General features: G+C 42.7%; 2 protein-coding genes across 2 annotated transcripts; both read right to left on the reverse strand.

Annotated features, from left to right (window-relative positions):
- Positions 1–453: 453 nt before the first annotated feature.
- Positions 454–5,408, reverse strand: tbl2 (transducin beta like 2). Its single transcript, XM_084373355.1, has 7 exons — positions 5,201–5,408; positions 3,530–3,651; positions 3,145–3,329; positions 2,589–2,740; positions 2,026–2,152; positions 1,441–1,593; positions 454–1,141 (listed from the first exon to the last, which is right to left on the reverse strand). The coding sequence occupies exons 1-7, from the start codon at positions 5,325–5,327 to the stop codon at positions 682–684; spliced, it is 1,326 nt and encodes a 441-aa protein (XP_084229481.1). The 5' UTR covers positions 5,328–5,408; the 3' UTR covers positions 454–681.
- A 1,242-nt stretch (positions 5,409–6,650) lies between these two features.
- pom121 (POM121 transmembrane nucleoporin) lies at positions 6,651–17,588 on the reverse strand (the record flags this gene model as incomplete). Its single annotated transcript, XM_084373126.1, has 13 exons — positions 6,651–8,171; positions 8,770–8,868; positions 9,272–11,026; positions 11,593–11,868; positions 13,296–13,395; positions 13,492–13,613; positions 14,180–14,259; positions 14,339–14,427; positions 14,518–14,689; positions 14,827–14,907; positions 15,236–15,385; positions 15,842–16,051; positions 17,014–17,588. The coding sequence occupies 13 exons, from the start codon at positions 17,586–17,588 to the stop codon at positions 8,071–8,073; spliced, it is 3,810 nt and encodes a 1,269-aa protein (XP_084229252.1). The 3' UTR covers positions 6,651–8,070.
- Between the last annotated feature and the right edge of the window lie 1,013 nt (positions 17,589–18,601).

Raw genomic sequence — 18,601 nt, forward strand, 5'->3', positions numbered from 1 at the left:
CCCCCCCCCCCCCCCCCCCCCCCCCCCGAGGGCCATATCTGTAGTGCAAAATAGCCTCTATAAAGTGTGATCTAATCAGTCTGTACATTCTTATGTTTGGTTTTTAAAGATTTTTTTAGGGTATAAAATATACGTCTATGTAAAAAGGACTGATATAGACAATCAAAACACTTCTTCATTACCTGTTGTATAGTTGTATATTGCAATAATAATCTATGGTTGTAACAAAATGCCACAGCACACCTGGACTTGCCTTTTGGCACACCATTTGGGAACAACTGTTAAAAAGATCAGTCAGATAGTGGCATCTAGTGGAGAGGTTGCAGATTGCAGCCACCTGAAAACCCCAACACACCAATCACAGTTTCAGGCGATTATACAATAATGAAGACGTAATTTTGATTATTATATTCTATTTCTGCCAAAAGATCCCTCTTAATTAAACACATAGGATCGTTAACTGTTGTTTTATTGATGCTAGACTTTGTTTGTCACAAGAAAAATAAAAACTTCTGAACTCAAACCGTTTTATCTTTGCATAAAAAGATTCTTTATTAAAACTGCATGCAGATTCCATTACTCCTGACCAGATTTAGTGGCAGAGAGAGAGCTGAGGTTGCAAAAAGGATTAGCAGTCAAGAGTCAGACATCACAATCAGAGTGTAGTTTCTTGGGGCTCTTTTAGTCGACGGGACCAGCCAGCACAGTGTCCAGGGTGCTCTGAGCCTCTTTGATCTGCTGCTGCAGTCTCTGCTTCATGCCCTCATTCTGGGCCTTCTTCAGCATGTCCTGCATGTCTCTGATGGCTGCCCGGTAGCCCGGGGCATTGTGAAACACTCGGATAGCCTTGTCGCCGCTGCACACCAGGAAGCGTCCGTTAATATCAAATCTAAGGTCGGTGATCTCCTCGCTGTGGATGCCGTGCAACTCCTCCTCCAGCTCGCCGCTGGTAGCGTTGAACATGGCTATGTTACAGCCGTCACTGATGGCCACCACCCGGCCGTCTGGAGACAAGGCAACCCGGCTACCCTCTGATGATGTACAAGGGACTGTCTTCAGGAGGTATGGATCCTGCTGCTTCTTGTACTCCACATCTGTATTCCAGAGTTTCCACGTGCCGTCTTTGGAGACAGTCACCATTCTGATAAGTTAAAAGAAAGATAAGAATATAATTACATGGAAGTGTAACAGAGTGCAAAACTGACTTTTTGTCATTTTACTACAACTATTTCTTGGTCAAGGGCAGTAACTGTCTAGAGTCTTGTCATCACTAATGCTGCCAGGAAACCACTGGAGGCTGCACATAACCCCCAGTAAACCAAAACATATGGGTAGATGTATTTTTTAAATTTTCTTTCCTCCTGTTTCCAGACCCTCAGGACAGTTACAGTGTTAACCACCTGTTTGGATTTGTATTTTAATCAGAAAAGCCTTTGTTACCTGTGAGAGTCATTGGAAAAGGCGAATGCATGAACTCCTGCAGAGTGGCCCTTCAGGTCAAAAGCTCTCGCCACCTCTCTGAACTCTCCTCCCTTCCCGAAGCAAACCTCCCACACCTTCACGTCAGGAGTGAAGCCACATGAGGCAACGAACCTGAGCACAGGGACAAAAAGCGCACGTACACAATTACATAAAAAAGATTTTGTCATTTGTTTTTCTGTTTATTAAGTTTTTTTCTGAGTGATGAGGATGCTTAATACAGTATGCTAAAAAAATAACTGGAAATACTGCAGAGATGGCCTTAACTATAAATAAGCTCTTATTTTGAAGAGTAATGATTACAATACTTGGACTTTTGGCCTGAAAAATGAAAGGGATATTTTTACCATAAAACAAAATGTAAAAAAAAAAGCATACAAGTCTTGAACACCTTCTGAATGTATGTTGGCTAAAAGAATCACAGAGTTCGGACATGAAAATAGATCCATCAATAGATCTGATTAAATGTCTGGATGATAGTTCAAGAGGGGAAAACCCACAGTGTCTTAAGTGAAAGATCTGTGGTGATGGAGGGGTGGGACTGACCTGCCACATGGGGAGATGGCAGCATAAGAATTGGTTATCTGGTTAGTGTTGATGGAGGCCAGTACATCTCCTTTCAGGTCCCAGATGTGAATGGTGGTGTCGGTGGAGGCACTCATGATGAACTTGCCTGCAGAGAGGAGAAACAGAATCAGCCTGTCGATCATCACACAAACTGATTTTAGATACGGAGATAATTAATAATGGATAATACAGATAACAACAGAAGATATTTTCAGTAATTCAGCTCATGTGATTCACTTTGGGATTTGGGCAGACAGGATCTCAGACATCTTGTTTTTCTTGTTTGCAGTTATTCAAATACACACCTCAAGGCTGCTACGATTGTTCACAGCCTCATTCTCACAGTGAGCAAGCACTGGGTGTACAGGTGTCATTCAGAGCGATAAATTAATTATTTTTGTGTGTGTTTACGAGCTGCTTATACCAGCCACCCTAAAAACATCTGTATCCTTGTGAATCACTAGCTTAAACATACTGTATCAATAAAAAAGCAAGAACTAAGAATTCATGCGTGACTTTAAGACATCTTGTGCGTTCTGTACCTGTCTCTGCAATGCCAATGTTGAGGATGGGGGCCTTGTGTTTCTGTGGAAAGTCCTCAGGAGCCGCTTTGAAGTTTAAAGTACCGTCCTCCTTTTTCATCATTTTGAAGATTCGAATAGCATCTCCATTCGCCAACCAGGTGATAAATGCCCTGCAGTGAAAAGGTGAGAGTCAGTGAAGGAGGTGGTGGGACTTACATGTGCCTGTATCCAAAAATGACCTCAAGATGAACCAGTGCCATTTTGGCTTGACAAACAAACCAATTACTGGTGTGTGCTGTGCATATTAAAAACAGAGAAATAACAAATTAATCAGTATCAAAAAGTAATAGTTCATAGCTAAAATTTCTGATGTGGAGGTTCAGAAGCTAATGTTGTGTTGATGTTTGTACACATTTTGTCAAATGAGGTCATTCTGTCCTCACTTTATCCTTTATCTCTCAGTGCTGCTTCAAGTTGATCTAAGTTAAACTAAACAAGGTTTGTTTGGGGGAAGTCAGAGAATGCTTTATGTCAGTGAGGGTCTGCGTAAGTTCAGTACTAGAGAAGAAGAGACCTGGAGTCTGGGCTGAAGCGGACCAGTGTGGCGTGATCCAGTTCCACATTGGCCCTCAGACACTTGTGTTCCCGCTCCAGAAAGTCTTTCGTGCTCCAGATCCGGACGGTGCGGTCGTCAGCGCATGACGCAAGGTACTTCCCGTTACTGCTGAAATCAAGGCATGTCACGTTCGCACTGTGGTTCTGAAATGTACATGGACACAAATAAACACATGCTCAATGGATGTTAGAGAAGGAGTCTAGTATCTAGTATGTTCAAGTAGCAACACTGAATAGAGACAGGGCCTGAGGTGTTCTTAACAAACGGACATGTCACTGAACAACAACAGTCCTTAGCTCTAACAAAGCGTACGTATTCATTCTCATTGTGTGTCTTAGTTTACCTTCAGTGACGCTGCCAACAGTGGATGGCTGAACGTGTGCTGTGATGGTTTGTCCTTGCGGCTGCGCTGCTTCTCCTGCTTTGGTTTCTTGGATGCAGGGCCCTTCGCAACACTACCTTCAGCTGAGAGACAATACACAGAACATTTGAATTTATGATACTGCAGTACAGGCCAAGCATGTCCAAGACTAACTACAGTCTCAAAGATTCTGTATTTGCCACTGTTGTAAAAGGTCTCTGACGCACAGGACAATAGAGCTGGGACAAAATATCGATACAGTGGCGGCAAAAATCTATATAATATAAATTATGTATATGTTTTATTATGTGGTGTAAACATCTGTAAATATAATTTACACAGATTAAAAAACAATTCATTGAGGCATCCTATCTGTTTAACTCCAGACCTGTTTTGCTTTGTGATAGTTTATGGCTATATTACATAGGGCCTGACCGATATATTGGTTGGCCAATATTGACCTATCGTGGATATATTGGTATCGGCCCATATGCTGTTCTTTACACGGCAGTATAAAAACTTCTGTTTAATAGATCATAATGCAGAAAAAGACGCTTGAGGTAATTTGGAACTACTAAATTCCCAGTTAAGTTTACTTTATCAATGCTCTGATGTCATTTTGGACAGTAAAGTGTTTTGGAAAACTATAAAACATCCTGCCATCGTTACATATATTTGTTACAAGCATTTGATGACCCTGTTTTAAGGATCATTGCAAAAAATGTGTGTATATCAGCAGATATTGGAATTTTTTACTCCCTAATATCGGCATTGGCATTTCTATTTTCTGCTACTTTATTTATTTGATACATTTAGTTATTAGTTACTTTCCAGATTGAGATTATTATATTTATAGGCTGTTAATTGTGACGTGTTTACCGATCTGATATTGTTTTGGGCAGGACATTGTGTGAGAGGAGTTTGCATCAGAACCAAAGTAGCACATTTTTTAAATTAGTTTATTTTATCGGCAATCCAACAGAAAAATCAGACACCGAAATCAGAAAATGCTGAATATCGGCACCAATTATCGGCCAGGGCAACAGTCGCTGTATCGTGATACTCTCTTTATCGTGGGCAAGGTATTGTGAATCGTATCGTGAGTTACTCTGTGATACCCACCCTTACAAGACAACAAACATTAGCTTGTAGCATCTGGTAACAGACAGCAAACCGAGGCTCTGAAAGGTAATAACAATATTATCAATTACTATTTTTCCTTCTCTTAAAAATCCCTTCTGCATTTTGTCAAACTCTAAATGGATGTGTGTTTTTGTAGTGTAATAGTTAGCTTTCAACTTCAGAAGACGATTATTAGCGACAAAGGAGCGCTTATCTATGTTTGCATAATTAACAGGTAGTGCATGGATCAGTCACCCCCACTGGTCAGTCACATGTAGCGTTTGACGACTGGCCAACGACACACGACAGTCGCTCAAAGTTGCACTAGCTTTCGTTACTCGCTTCATAAAGTCGGGGTGTTACAGTGGACACACACACTGTCACACACGCTGCTCTCCTGCTCCCTCTCGTTATGAATGAACACAGCAGAAGCAACGCGCGTGTCAAAGACCACGGAGATAGTTGGTGACTCACCGCCCTCCCCTCAGTCACCGCTTCGGCTAGAGTTACGTTAGCTAGTGTGGCTCTTACCGGCAAACTCCGCTGCCTGCTCTAGCTCCTCTCGTATTTCTTCTTTCCGTTTGCCCACCGCTACTGCAACCAGAACAACCAGTGCACCCAGTAGCAAAGTGAGGGCGACCAGCGCGACTAACTCCATATCGAAAGCTTTCTGCCACGTACTTTGCACCGCTAACGTCTACTTGGCTGTTACTCACTACTGGGGCACTGCGCATGCGTTCGATTCTTCTTCTCGTCCTTTTCCTTCTTCTTCGCTTAAATTGTGCTGCAAACCGAGACAACCGCCATTACCGCCACCTAAAGGACTGGAGCCGCACAGTATCATTGTTAATAGTAGTTTAAAAAATAATTTTAACTCGATGTCGACTCGCTATTTTTTTCATCTTTTAGGAAACAGCGAAGGTTCATGGAGAAGGGACTGAATGAACAACAGAAACTGACACCAGGCAGTCTGTGAACATCAGACCAAATCAATCATAACAAGGACTGGGGAAGAGGTCAAAGGTCATCGACCAGGAGCAAGTGGATAGAGAAATATCTTTGTTTTCATGACTTAATAAACTGAATAAACAAACTGACCTCAAAGGACAACACAGTTTCATACTTTTACTGTATTTATGTGGCAGACCCTACCTCTCTAGTTTCAAACAGTGTTCTGGGGACCATATTATCCTCTGAGAACAGCTTGTTTATTCAGTTATGGAATAAATATATACTAATATATGTGTTTGTATCATTACCTCAATAATATTGTAAATATTGAAATTCTGACTTTGAATTCCCTCTCCAAAACTACATTGTGCCCCTTTAAATCACCTGAATTTGTGTGTTCAGTCAATTACATTATAGCTCTTAACCTCTTTTAGCAATGTTTTGTTTTTTTCCCCCCACATGAATCTGCAAAGGTAGATTTCACAGTCGGACTGTGATCAAGGTCTTTCATTATCGATTAATCTGTGCTTCAATTTCTTGATTAATCTATTATTTTGTCAATACAATTGTGAAAAATGCCTGTTGTAATTACAGAGAAGTTGGCCTTAAATTATTTGCCTTCTTCCCCCTTTTCATACAATGTGAAGAAGAAAAACATCAAATTGTCTTCTTTGAGCAGCTGGAATCTGTGCATGTTTTGTAATTTTGCTTGAAAAATGACAAATGGCTAATTATCATATTATCAAAGTAAATTCAGATATATTTTCTGTCAATTAATTAACCAAACGTATTGCCCCCGTGTGCTCACTATTCAAAAATATGTTATCTAAACATGAAAAAACTGAGATACAATACAAATTAGATGAGCTGTGTCCCAAATCCAGACTACGTACTAATTCTAAGCAGGTTTTAAGTTTAGTTTTTCTATTACAGTATACTGTTAAGAAGTTGGGACACAGCTTAACTGCACTGAAACGGTCACATGATCTTATGGGAGAAAAGTAGAGAAATAAGACCTTAAAGAGTTGAATGTGTTTTAGTTGGAACATCCACATCCAAAATTCACTTTTTATTAATTCAAAATTAACCATCAAAAACTGATTCAGATACTTGCTCACTTTTCACAAAAAGAGGTCATTACTGAGGACAGAAATCATTCTAATAAAATAACTCTGACTGCCAACATAAATGGATTTATTGTCATCTTTCCTTGACAAAACACCTTAGAGACTACAAAAATCCCTGCAACATTGTGACTGTAACTGTTAATAACAAGCAGATAAGGGTTTCCAATTTGACAGACTGTATTTCTCGTAAATCTGTTGTTACATTGATGTGGTGTAATCTATTGTAACAGTGATATTTCAGAGGTGGGGATAATGTGTTGCTGTGCAGATGTTCAAAAACTCACCTTTTATTAAGGTAAATCTGTAATAACAGTAGTTAAAGGTAAAATCTAATTGATCTTCTTGATCTTTCAGTGGATGAACACAGATTCAGTGCCTGGAATAAAGAGAGGTAGTCTGGCACAAACAAACACATCTCAGGATTTAAAGATGAGATAAAGATCACAGATTCTTTTCACAGGCATGAAGTTGAAGAATTGGCTTTGGTTTGTCAGCACAAGTCAAGAGCAGTCATCCTAACTAAATACTGACCTGCTAATTACATCAGTGTTGGCAATCACTATCAAAAAAAGGCCGTCCACAGGAGGACTCTGGGAATGCTTGCAATGACAAAGAGTATGAAACAAGAACATAAGGGTCTGCACAACCTACATTAAGACTAAAGTTGCCCTTAAGTGCAGAAACACATCATTCATTTACAGGGTCAGAGAGCCAATTAAAAAAATAATTTAAAATGCAAACGTCTCATAACTTTACATACACACTGCCATGTTGTGTACCTTATCTGAATCAACTGTGCACTTCCCCCTGTTCAGACACATTCAGATAATGTACTCAAATATTCGGTAACATACAAACCAGTGAGCGCTTCACGTAAAAAAATAAATGTTTGAGCCGAGGCTCCACGTCTTTGCCAGACTCAGCTTTCTCCTTAAGACAAACCAATGGGAGTGTCCACATACTGTAAAGGAAAGAGAACTTTGGATATGCTTTTGTTCAGAATGAAACTATTCGACTGTCTTTTCTCCCTCTTCAAGTATAGTGCATTGTTATGTATTCTGTCTCCTCACTGCTACATTCCCTCACTGGGTCATGTAGTCATCCAGGCAGCATGAACTCAGCAAGCTGGTGTGCTCTTTCTAACTCCTCTGCAAACACAATGTTTTGGGCCAGCACAACCCACAGGAGGAGGGGCAGGAAGCAGAGGGCAATGTGGCAGCCTGGGCGGGGGAAGTTGGGCTTAGAAGAGAGCAACGTTAGCCAGATTAGCCATAGCAGCAACAGCTGAAGTCCTCTGAAAAGCGGTGCTGGACATGTAGCCGGTTACTTCTTCCTGTTGTGTTGCCTCCGCGCCTGCAGCCTCTGCCGTGCTCCAGAGGGCTTTGATCCGGCTCCAATCGAGAAGGAGGGAGTCGCTGGAGACCCTGAAATAAAAAAAACACACAGAACATGTTAGGGCGGGACATTTACATTTCTTTTAACTTCATCTTAGGCGTAGTAAGCTGTGCCAGTTTCTTTTCCGTTTTGTGGGTGACTTCTCTAGTGTTCAGCACGTGAGCTGAGTGAATCAATTACATTAAGGGAGCAAAATGGTGCAAAATTCAGTGGGACAGTTGAAAAAGACTTTAGATGTTGTTAAATGTTTTTGTTTGATAGAGTCCGCATCTCAAGGAATCCAATAACTGACTAATACATATGATTATAAGCACTATTTAAACACAGTTTACTCTCTTAAAGTACGACTTCACTAAAAAAATATGAATGGGAATGTTTTGCGTTGCATGCCAATTTAAGTGATACTCCTAAATTTTAAAGGAGCGAGCACCAGTGCTACTAGTAAAAAAAAAAAAATCTTAGCCCTGGATTCTTCACCTCTTTGTCCAAAAATGACTACTGCTCATCAACAACTTTTATTTTGCTGTGGATAAACACTCAAGCGTGGCCTAAATAGTCGTGGTTACACAAAGCTCAGCTGGACTCAAGAATCACCACCACAATCATAAAACAGCATTAATAACTTACCAAAAGGAACAGCGTTGAAGCCTTGGACTGGAGTTCCAGGACTTCCAAAGGGAATTGGTCCTGCAGGAGCACTCTGGCCGAAGGATGGGGTAGACGTCCCTGCAGAGAAACAAGCGCACAACTTGATTAAACTAAAATAAGAACCGGGGCTAAGCCATTTAATTCTAGTTTGTTTGTTTCTGAACATTAAAATACCTTTCTAACCAAGAGAATGGCAAATGGCTCTCACTTTTCTTGTGTAAAACCAAGAATCAAAATGAGACCATGAGAAAAATGACTTGACAGGTGTTTGGGAATCAGAGAAAAGTTCATTAGAACATGCAGGTTTTGTGTAAATAGCAAGCTCTGTTGCCCCAGAATTGTCTGTCTGCAAATGTCCGACTATCTCAAGATTTCATAACCGAAAACCAAAATTATGTTTGTGGCTTGATTAGACATCTCACTATAGAAATCCTCTGTAAAATATTCAATGGCAAACAAAACAGTTGTCATCATTTCTTACCAAAAGCTGGTTTGTCAGTAGCAGCAGCTCCAAAGTTGAAGCCTCCCATCTGTGGTGCAGGATTATTGGCGACTGGTGTTCCAAACTGGGGGCATGGCATACCAGCACCAAAGTTAAATCCACCGGGTGCTGGCTGAGCAGGGCCGGAGGGAGCCGGCTGAGGAGCCGCACTGCCGAATGTGAAGGTGGCTGAGGAGGAGCTCTGAGTCTGAGTTGCAGCACCAAAGTTTGGCACAGCTGAGGGAGCAGCTGATGGAGCGGTGGTGCCACCGAAAGCAAAACCTGTGGAGCTGGCTCCAAATGCTGGTTTTGCTGTGGTCCCAAAGCTGGAAGTTGAGGTGACAGCAGCTGCCCCAAAAGGGAAAGGGCCCGGGGCTGGGTTAGAGGCAGGTGTGGCAGATGCTGCACCGCCTCCAAAGGTGAAGGGCTTTGCTGCCGATGAGCCGAATGTTGACTGAGCTGTTGGCGCTGGTGCTGCAGACGAGCCAAAGGTTGACTGAGCTGTTGGCGCCGGTGCTGCAGACGAGCCGAATGTTGACTGAGCTGTTGGCGCCGGTGCTGCAGACGAGCCAAAGGTTGACTGAGCTGTTGGTGCCGGTGCTGCCAATGAGCCGAAGGTTGACTGAGCGGTTGGTGCCGGTGCTGCCGACGAGCCGAATGTTGACTGAGCTGTTGGTGCCGGTGCTGCCGATGAGCCGAATGTTGACTGAGCTGTTGGGGCCGGTGCTGCAGATGAGCCGAAGGTTGACTGTGCAGCCGGCGCTGGAAATGATGACTTTCCAAAGGAGAAAGTAGACTGGGTGGTGGCGGCAGCAGTGGTGGAGGCTGTGCTGGCCATGGCAAAGCCTCCAAATGACGCAGTGGTTGTGTTCTGGCTGGGTGCTGCCTGGCTGAAGGCGAACATCTTCTGGCTGGCTGCTTGAGGGTCTAGCTGTGTGGCACCAAATGTGAATGCGCCGTTGCTGGAGGTTGTGGTAGCAGCAGCGGGAGCAGCAGCAGCGGGAGGAGCTGCAGCTGACGTAGTGGTGGTAGCAGCTCCAAACTGAAATGTGCTCCCTGTATTAGGGGCCTGCGCTGTGGCTGAGCTGGTACTTGTTGAGGATGGTGCTGACCAGTTTCCAAAGAGGGATGTCACAGCTGGTTGGGCAGTGGGCTGCATGGTGGTGATGGAACCAGTGGATGCTGTGGTCATGCCAGGATAGGCAGGTGGAGCAACTGTGGTGCTGCCTGTGGATCCAAAGAGTGAGGGTGCACTAATTGAAGAAGCTGTAGAGGTGGGGTTGGTGGTTGTGCTGGATGGACGCTGTGCAAAGGCAGCAGCTACAGTGGCGTCTCCGAAAATGGACTTGAAATTTTGGACAGAGGGTTTGCTCTCTGGGGTTGATGTAGCTGAAGAGGTGGTGGTGGTGACAGCAAAGATGGGCTTGAACCCTGAACCCAGCAGAGGGTTGATGTTACCGACTGATCCTGCAATGCTGGATGGGGCAGTAGCAGTAGCAGTGACCAGGTTAGAGGCTGAAGAAGCAGTGGGGGTGCTGATCTGGCTCGGCAGTCCGAACAGACCTGCTCCTGCTACAGTTGGAGTGCTGCTGGGAGCTTTGGAGACCTGACTCAGCACCTGAGTGAAGGCAGAGGGCTGCTCCATTCCAGCAGAGGAGGATTGAGGCTGGGCTGCAGGGGGGAGCAGTGGGGCCACTGTGGTCGAAACCTTCAGGGTTAAGCCGCTTGGTTGTTCCAGTGTGGTTGATGCAGACACTACAGACACAACAAGCCAGTTATGGAGAGAAAAACATGTCAGAATCAAAGAAGAATGTGGATGGTCAAAACATGTTATGAGATATTTGGGATGTTCTGGATGTAAGATATATAAAATGTGACACAGACTGACAATTATGTGAGTTCGATGTTTTTTTAATTTATTTTAAGCCTGTTTGTTTATAATATAAATTAGGAAAGAGAAAGATTATTCTGCAGTAAAAAATCTTGGGTGTAAATGTGATTTTAAAAATGCCATTTGCAATTCTGCAGTTTAACTACTTCTGTTTTAAAATGAATTACTGTGGCACATAATTTTTAGCTCATGTGTTGTCTTCACATTTCATTAAGAGAAGCATATATGTGTGTCTCACGTTGGACAGTGCTGTAACAATTAAATCAATTTCAAAACTTTGTGAAGGAAAGTGACGACCCGTAAGTACTGTGAAACAAAGGCCTAGTGCTCATCTTTCTATCAGAGACATCTCAGTTAGAGAACATTTTCTGGAAATGAATGCAAGACTTCAGAACTTCCTGTGGAAATATCTTCAGTTCAGTGGTCGTACCTGTAGTCGTGTTGGCAGCAGGTGCGGAGCTAGCAGGAATGCTGCTCTTCATCTTCAGAGCCTCCAGCAGCGGGTTGGAGGCTGCAGGTGCTGCAGGCGCTGTGCTGACACTGCTGCCTGGGCTGGGGTCCAGGTTGATGACTGGAATAACTGAGCTGGAGGACGTGGGCAGAGGAGCTGCTAGAAGGCTGCTCAGGGTGGTGGTGGAGCTGGTAGAGGAAGGAGGCTGGGTGGACAAGGTGGCTGGGGGAGAGACAGACTTCTCTGGCTCTGGAGCTAAAAGAGGGCAAATTAACAGAATGCCTAGAGGTCAGGGTCGAGGCTTATCCAGGCGACAGCTACATGAGACTAGTCGAGTCTAATTGTCCTGACACTCCACCTAAAGGAGCAATCACCCCAACACCATCTCAGAAACGAGCAGAAATGGAAATCTCATCTAATTTTTAGAAGCATAAATCTATTATGAAGTTTGAACACTCCAGGAAGATGACTCAACAGGAAAGGTTCTCAGCTGAATCTGTGGATTTACCTTGTTCACACATATGGTCTCACACTGCCAGGCTGCCTCTTTCCTCTAAGGCTCAGCTCAGACTGGACAGTTATTTTCTCATGTTGCCACTTTTTAATTCCCTAACAATGCGTTTCCATGTCCCAGTCGTGTGTTAAGCTTCTATCAGAATGGGAATGTATACAGATTTGCAGAAAGCTGAACATTTCTTAATTTGACTTTTGCGTCTTGAGTTGCGGTGGGCAACAGCAGGATATTTTTCAAGGTTTAATTAACAATAAATGGCAGCCTGTCACTCTGACAATGTTTGAGACAGTACGTGTGAGTGGAGCCCAACAGCAGAGCATGAATCAAACAGTAGGGTTGGGCCAATTAAATAAATGTCAAGCCAGATTATTATTAGGTTTAATACCTGACCAGACCGGTAATTTCAAAGTAGCTGTCACACATGACTCAGCTGCTACCAAGAGCAACATAAGGAGAGTCCATGAATGACAGCAGCACTACAGTCCATCATGTCGTTGTGACACATCATGTTTTTATGTCCCACAACAATTTCGACTTTCCATGTTCAAAAGATTAACATCAAAATAATAAAAATAAGATTTCAGCAAGTAGTATTTAAGCGAGTAAAACTGGAGAAAAGACCACTACGTATGTGCCTTAGCAAGTCGATGAGTTTTCCGCAACACATTCCTACAAATGTTACACAATAAAAGCCTTGTTAAGAGGCGTTAGAGGGCTTTTTATTTGTAACAGATACAGGAAGTGTTGAGTTTGTATTCACAGCATTAAGCACCAACTTTAAGGGCATACAGGAGCAGCGATTCAAAAGGAGGCCTCTCACTGAAGGGTACAAAATCAGTATGCAATGCTAGTTAGCTGCAGCATAACCTGCATCAACTCGTATTTAGTAGTATAGTGGCACTGTGTGCACAACTCAAAACTCCAATACAACAAAACAAGACATAAGCACCACACCACCAATGGAACTGAGCTAATCAGCTATTCCGGGGCTCGTGCTAACCGGCCACATGCTGCTAGTTCTCTCCACCCTATAACTGCTGGTTCAGTCAGCTGGCACAAATTCAAACCGGTTGAAGCTCATAGACCTGGAAACCTACCCAAACTTATCGAACAGTGTAGAAGTTAAATAGAGGACGAGTTATATTGTTTAATGGCTGCTTTTGCTCACCAGGTGTCTCCAGGACCTTCTGGATCTTACTGATGGCAGCCTTTTTCTCTTCATCCAGGTCCTTCACAGTGATGGTGTAGCCCAGCTCTGGAGGCGGGGGCTGCAAATCAACAAAGAGAGATGGTAATTTAGAGTGATCGACTATAAAAACAAGGGCATCTGGGAGCGTGAAGTCTGATAATGTGGCACTCCTTACCAGAGAGATCTGATCGTCCCGGTGGCTGGACACCAGCTGGATCTTTCGTTTCCTCTTCCCACCACTACCAGTAGAGTCTGTTGAGGTAGTGACTGGGATCCTGGGGACTGGTGTCAGTTTGGCTGCAACATCATCACATAATGAACAGTTAATCTAAATCAGACTATTTGGACTCAATTTGTTTCATTTACTATATTGCAATATGTTTTTAAGGTAAAATATATCAGTCTTTTACAGGGATAAAATGTTGAAGTCGGGACATATTTCCGTTATTGTTCTTGGTGTTCTTTTACAGTTAGATCCCACCTTCAATCATCAGAACTGTTGTCATGATGAAGTTGTGGAAGGTTTTTGCACTGATCTGATCCACTGGATCAGCATTAAATACTGACTCTGTTGAGTGGATTAAGCATCAGCATCTACTGTGCAAATACCAACCCTGAACCATCAGCTTGGTGTGAAGTCGTTCCTTCATTTTTGTCTTTATAAAATTCAGTTTTACTGCTGCCAGCTACATTCATTCAGTCACAGTGCCACAGTCAAATCCCTGTCCTCATGTTATCCAACGTAAAAACAAATTAGAAGTTAGGGCAATGACCATAAACCATCTTTGGTCTGTCTGTAGACTTTGTTTTTGTGCCATTAAGTTTTTTGTTTTCTACAGCCACTGGAGATTAATGAGACTTACAAGTAACAGGTGCCTTTTCAGATGCTGCCTGGTCTGACCTCACCGAGGATGCTGAGCTGGGAGACTGCCCGTCGTCCTCTCTGGTAATGAAAGCACAAGTTAAAAACTGTATCATTAAAATAAATATGGACGATGAGCAGGAAACCAGTGGAGACATACCTGAGTCTTTTTGAGGCTCCTTCTGGAGTCTGAGATCGCGATGATCCAGGGCTGGACAGAGGGGAGCTGGCTGCTGACCGTTTCTTCCACTGTGAAAGTAAACATGGAGATTAAGCTTAAAACCTCTACTTGATCTCTGCTGAGACATGTACGGTACACATGCAGTAGGTAAGTGTTACCTGGCTGATGCCTAGCGTAGAGCTGTAGGAGCTGAAGATAGGGTTTCTTGTGCTCCCTGGGGTTCCTCTTGGGGCATGGGCACCACTGACAGAACTGATGGAGGACGTGCGAGACCTCTTCATGATAGACTCCTCCGCCAATGAGGTCATCCCTCTTTTCAGGCTTCCTGGCCTGGAGAATGGAAAAGGAAAGCATTTAGACAGCCGCCCTACACTTGGCCATCATAGAATCAATTACAGTCAGTAAAACTCAAAGACAAGTTTTAACAATGTAATGAATAACAGAGCAGAACACAAAGTCAAACTCACTTAGGGACCAGCTGTGATGGTGTTCCATTTGGTAAAAGAGGCCCAAAAGCAGAATGTGCACTTCCACCACTGTCGTTACGCCTTGGGAAATGAAAATGGATTATAAACATGCTTAACACTTTAACTGACTACGTGAATGGACCAAATAATGCTCTTATGTCTTTTTTTTGTGTTACAGGAGAAAAGCTGAAAAAATATCTAAAGCCCTTTTCAGACATGGAATGTGTGGCTTCATCTATCTGTTAAATTGATGCGTTTCCCCATTCAGACGCACGTGTCTTTAATGTTACTGTTCCCAAAGGCTTCAGTCAGACATGACAGCACAATTTTAAAGAGAGCCAGCATGAGATCCACTAATATATGCAAAGTATACTGGATATTAGTTATTCAGTTCAGTTGAGCCAGGTACCTTCTTTTGCTTCTCTGCTCAGTCATGAAGCTTCTGTCGTCATCCTCCACGTCTCTCTTGCGGCTTTCCTTCAAAACCTTGAGGACACTTTCCCTGGAGCAGGGGTCTACAGGGGCCCTGGGGAGCCTTGCAGCACTAAAGTGGTCAAAACTAAAAACAGAACAGGTTACAATTGGTGAGTGTTAACACTCCAAACAGCAAAGATACAGTTGAGCACAACCCAAGAACCAGGATTTCACTGAGCTTGACCTGAGAAAGTGATTAGAACGACCTGTTAACAGTCGAGATAAACTCTTAGGTGTGGAGGTAATTACTTATAGTGAACATCATGTCAACCGTTAATGTTGTTAAAGTTACGTTACTGTTACAACTAAAGGGCTACAAATACATTATTTTCATAGTCAAATATCTATTAATATTTTATTCATTAATTAATTTATCCGTTCTTATGAATAATAATAATAAATAATGGCAATAAATAATGCCAGATAAGTTTGAAAAATACTTGTTTTGTGTGACCAACAGTGTCGATTTATTTCTATATATTATAAAAACTCATACAAACACAGGCATGACGGCAGGCTAAGTGTGTGTAAATGTAGAGACCTGGGCGTGCTGTGGTGGTCGGGCCGGGCGATCTTCACAGTGACGGGGCTCAGGACAGCCGGAGAGTTGCGAGGACTCAGGACATTTTTCTTCCTGAAGCCGTCCCAATTGACAGGAGGCAGAACTCCCACTGATGAGGCACCCGGCTGCTGCAGGGGGTAGTGACGCTGGGGGGTGATGGTGAACCTGCCCACTGTGCCCAGTGGCTCCCTGAGGAGAGAAAAAACAATATGATGCAAGGATAGATACATGTACTTGCCTCCAATTAGTAATAAACAGCCAAGATTAAGATCACACATCTAAGTCATTCAGAGCCTCATTTGTGACATCAGCCCTCTGTAGCCTTACCTACAAAACCCTGAGGAGGTAAAGCAAAAGTGCAAAGCTTAATTTTTTACTAACCCTAACCCTGTTATCCAGCACATGGTTGCGTCTTAGATATGTGTGTGATCGTAATGATCAAAAGTTTGCCTGGGCTGAAAACAACATTTCCATTTAGTCTATGGAAATATTTGGTTCAAACGCTGTTTTTTGCCACAGTTATGCAGTTTATCTCTGCAGGCACAGGCAGTAGACATCTTTCAGATCATATAAAGGTCCCTTGAAACTAAAATCAGCTGCTGGATTATATTTCAAAAACAAACATAGGGAAGAGTATGCGTAAACACAGAGTAAAATGCAGAGGGGTGACACAAATTGTCAGTTGTGCATGTCCTTATTACTCCGTACAGTGGCCTCAAAGGACCAATATACCCGGTAGTATCAAGCAGCTCAAAAAAACAAGCTAGACTTTTTCTGGGGCTATCAGTGGCATTGTGGGAAACAGAAAAGTTAAGCCACTGACTAAAATTAGTGATATATTTGCCTCTTTTTCTGGGGTCAGATCAAATTCAAGCCAAATTCCCATTAATTACAATGGTTCAGAATTTGATAGTTACTTTTTCAAATGTATGATGTACAATACCTTGCCATAACGATAGTAGTAGAAGTTATTATAGTTTTCCTCATTTAATCGTGCCGACAATGATCTTTCCAACGGCTCAGGAGTTAATGATTAAAACCCGCCAAGAAATTGAACCTTTATCTTCTTCGCCACTGACGGTAACGTGCCGCCTCCAAACACACTGAGCGCTTGCGTTGGTAGTTGTAGCGTGATTTTATTATGAACGTACCCAGCAAATGACAGCCTCCTGTTCGGTGTATAGACAGCATGGTTGGGTCTGGATAGTTTTTCCCGTAGCTGCTCTCGGGGATTTCTCCCTGCTCTCGGCCTCCCAGGGTCGGCGGTTGGACTTTCGGGCTTTCCGATGTAACTCCCCATGAGGAAATCCCGAGGGCTGAAAAGAAAAGAGTCACTTTCCAAGGTTTCCCTCCGATAAATCCCAGGTTCAACGAACCTTTCTCTTAAGTGTCCCTCCGACTCCCGGAGTCCGGGGGTTTTGTTTCTGCTACTCTTGGTTTTCCCCCGTGCGGCCACCGACACGCCGGTTAGCCCCCAACCCACCAACCACCGCCGGAGAACGGCTGGGACGTTAAGTCCAGCCCGCGGATTCAGGCCTAACCTGGCGGGAAGCGGTTCACCGCTGTGATAGTAACACAGAATACAACAAACTGCAATAATTAAAGTCGCATAAAGAAAAGTGGGAATATAATAGAAAGCAAAACTAACTATGCCTAAAGCAGAGAGAAGCGCTAAATGTTTCTCTCTAGGTGACATGGCGGCAGCGCGCCGCCGGAGGACTCTCATATCCCATCATGCTGTTGGTCTTGCCTCTTCTTCTTCTGTGGAATTAAAGCGCTCGACGTTTTGGTGCACCAGCGCCCCCTAGCGCGTTGGCGTTTGTTTCACATTAATTAAACAGTTTCCACAAAATGTATTAACGATATTCAGTGGTAAAATGTGGCTGCAGAGGAACGCCAGTACTTTTTTTTTTAAGTACAGTAATTTGTATTTTACTCAAAAAAATATATTTTTTATATACTTCTAACAGCTGTATTTGGTTACTTCTACCTGCTATGTTCATGCATCACTAATATTTAATTAAATGATGAAATATGTAATAATAAAACATGATACCAGCCTGCTGTATATTGAGTATGCAATTGCATGTTTTAAATAATATTATGACCACAAAATACGGTGGCCTTGAGGGTCAAATCACAACGAAATTTCAGAAAACACAATGGCAAATTTTACAATAGACAACATTTGCTAAAAAAAAATGCTGAAAGTGTTTTGTAAAACTAGGTGTTTTCTGAATGTTATGTCATCCTAAATGTCATTGAGTTTCAGAAATGTTGTGTTCTGTGAAATGTTGTGTTTGCTGAAATATTGTACTCTCGTTGTATTTTGACCCTCAAGGCCACCGTAACCGCAGGACTGAGGCTTGATCTTTATGTTACATGATATCAACCGAGCTCATTCCATTTGATGAATAAAGACTGTGAAGTTTGACCCTCAAGAGTTGAAAGATCCAGGAAAAGCCAGTAAGTAAGTGGACCTTTGAGATAATATTATTTCACCAACCTACTATTTCATTTGCCTTTAAATGACCATGGATAATTGGGTTCAGCAGGACACTTCAGGGTTTTTATTTTTAAAATATTATTTAAACACAACATCAAACATTTCATAATGCAACACAGATTTAAAGGCATATTATAAGAAAACAGAGCAAATATTTTATATACGACAGAACAACAGAAATTCTGGCAGCCCTGAGATTAATATTCAAGATGTATGATTGTATTCTATCAAGG

The sequence above is a fragment of the Pagrus pagrus genome (genome assembly GCF_965226575.1).
Source record: "Pagrus pagrus genome assembly, chromosome: 14".
NCBI lineage: Eukaryota > Metazoa > Chordata > Actinopteri > Spariformes > Sparidae > Pagrus > Pagrus pagrus.

Excerpts from the sequence above, each read along its gene's own strand:
- tbl2 (XM_084373355.1), bottom strand. The coding sequence starts at position 5,327 with ATGGAGTTAGTCGCGCTGGTCGCCCTCACTTTGCTACTGGGTGCACTG. Across the intron at positions 3,652-5,200 it reads GCAGGCAGCGGAGTTTGCCG|CTGAAGGTAGTGTTGCGAAG; the intron begins GTAAGAGCCACA and ends ATTGTCTCTCAG. Across the intron at positions 2,741-3,144 it reads CGCTTCAGCCCAGACTCCAG|GGCATTTATCACCTGGTTGG; the intron begins GTCTCTTCTTCT and ends TTTTCACTGCAG.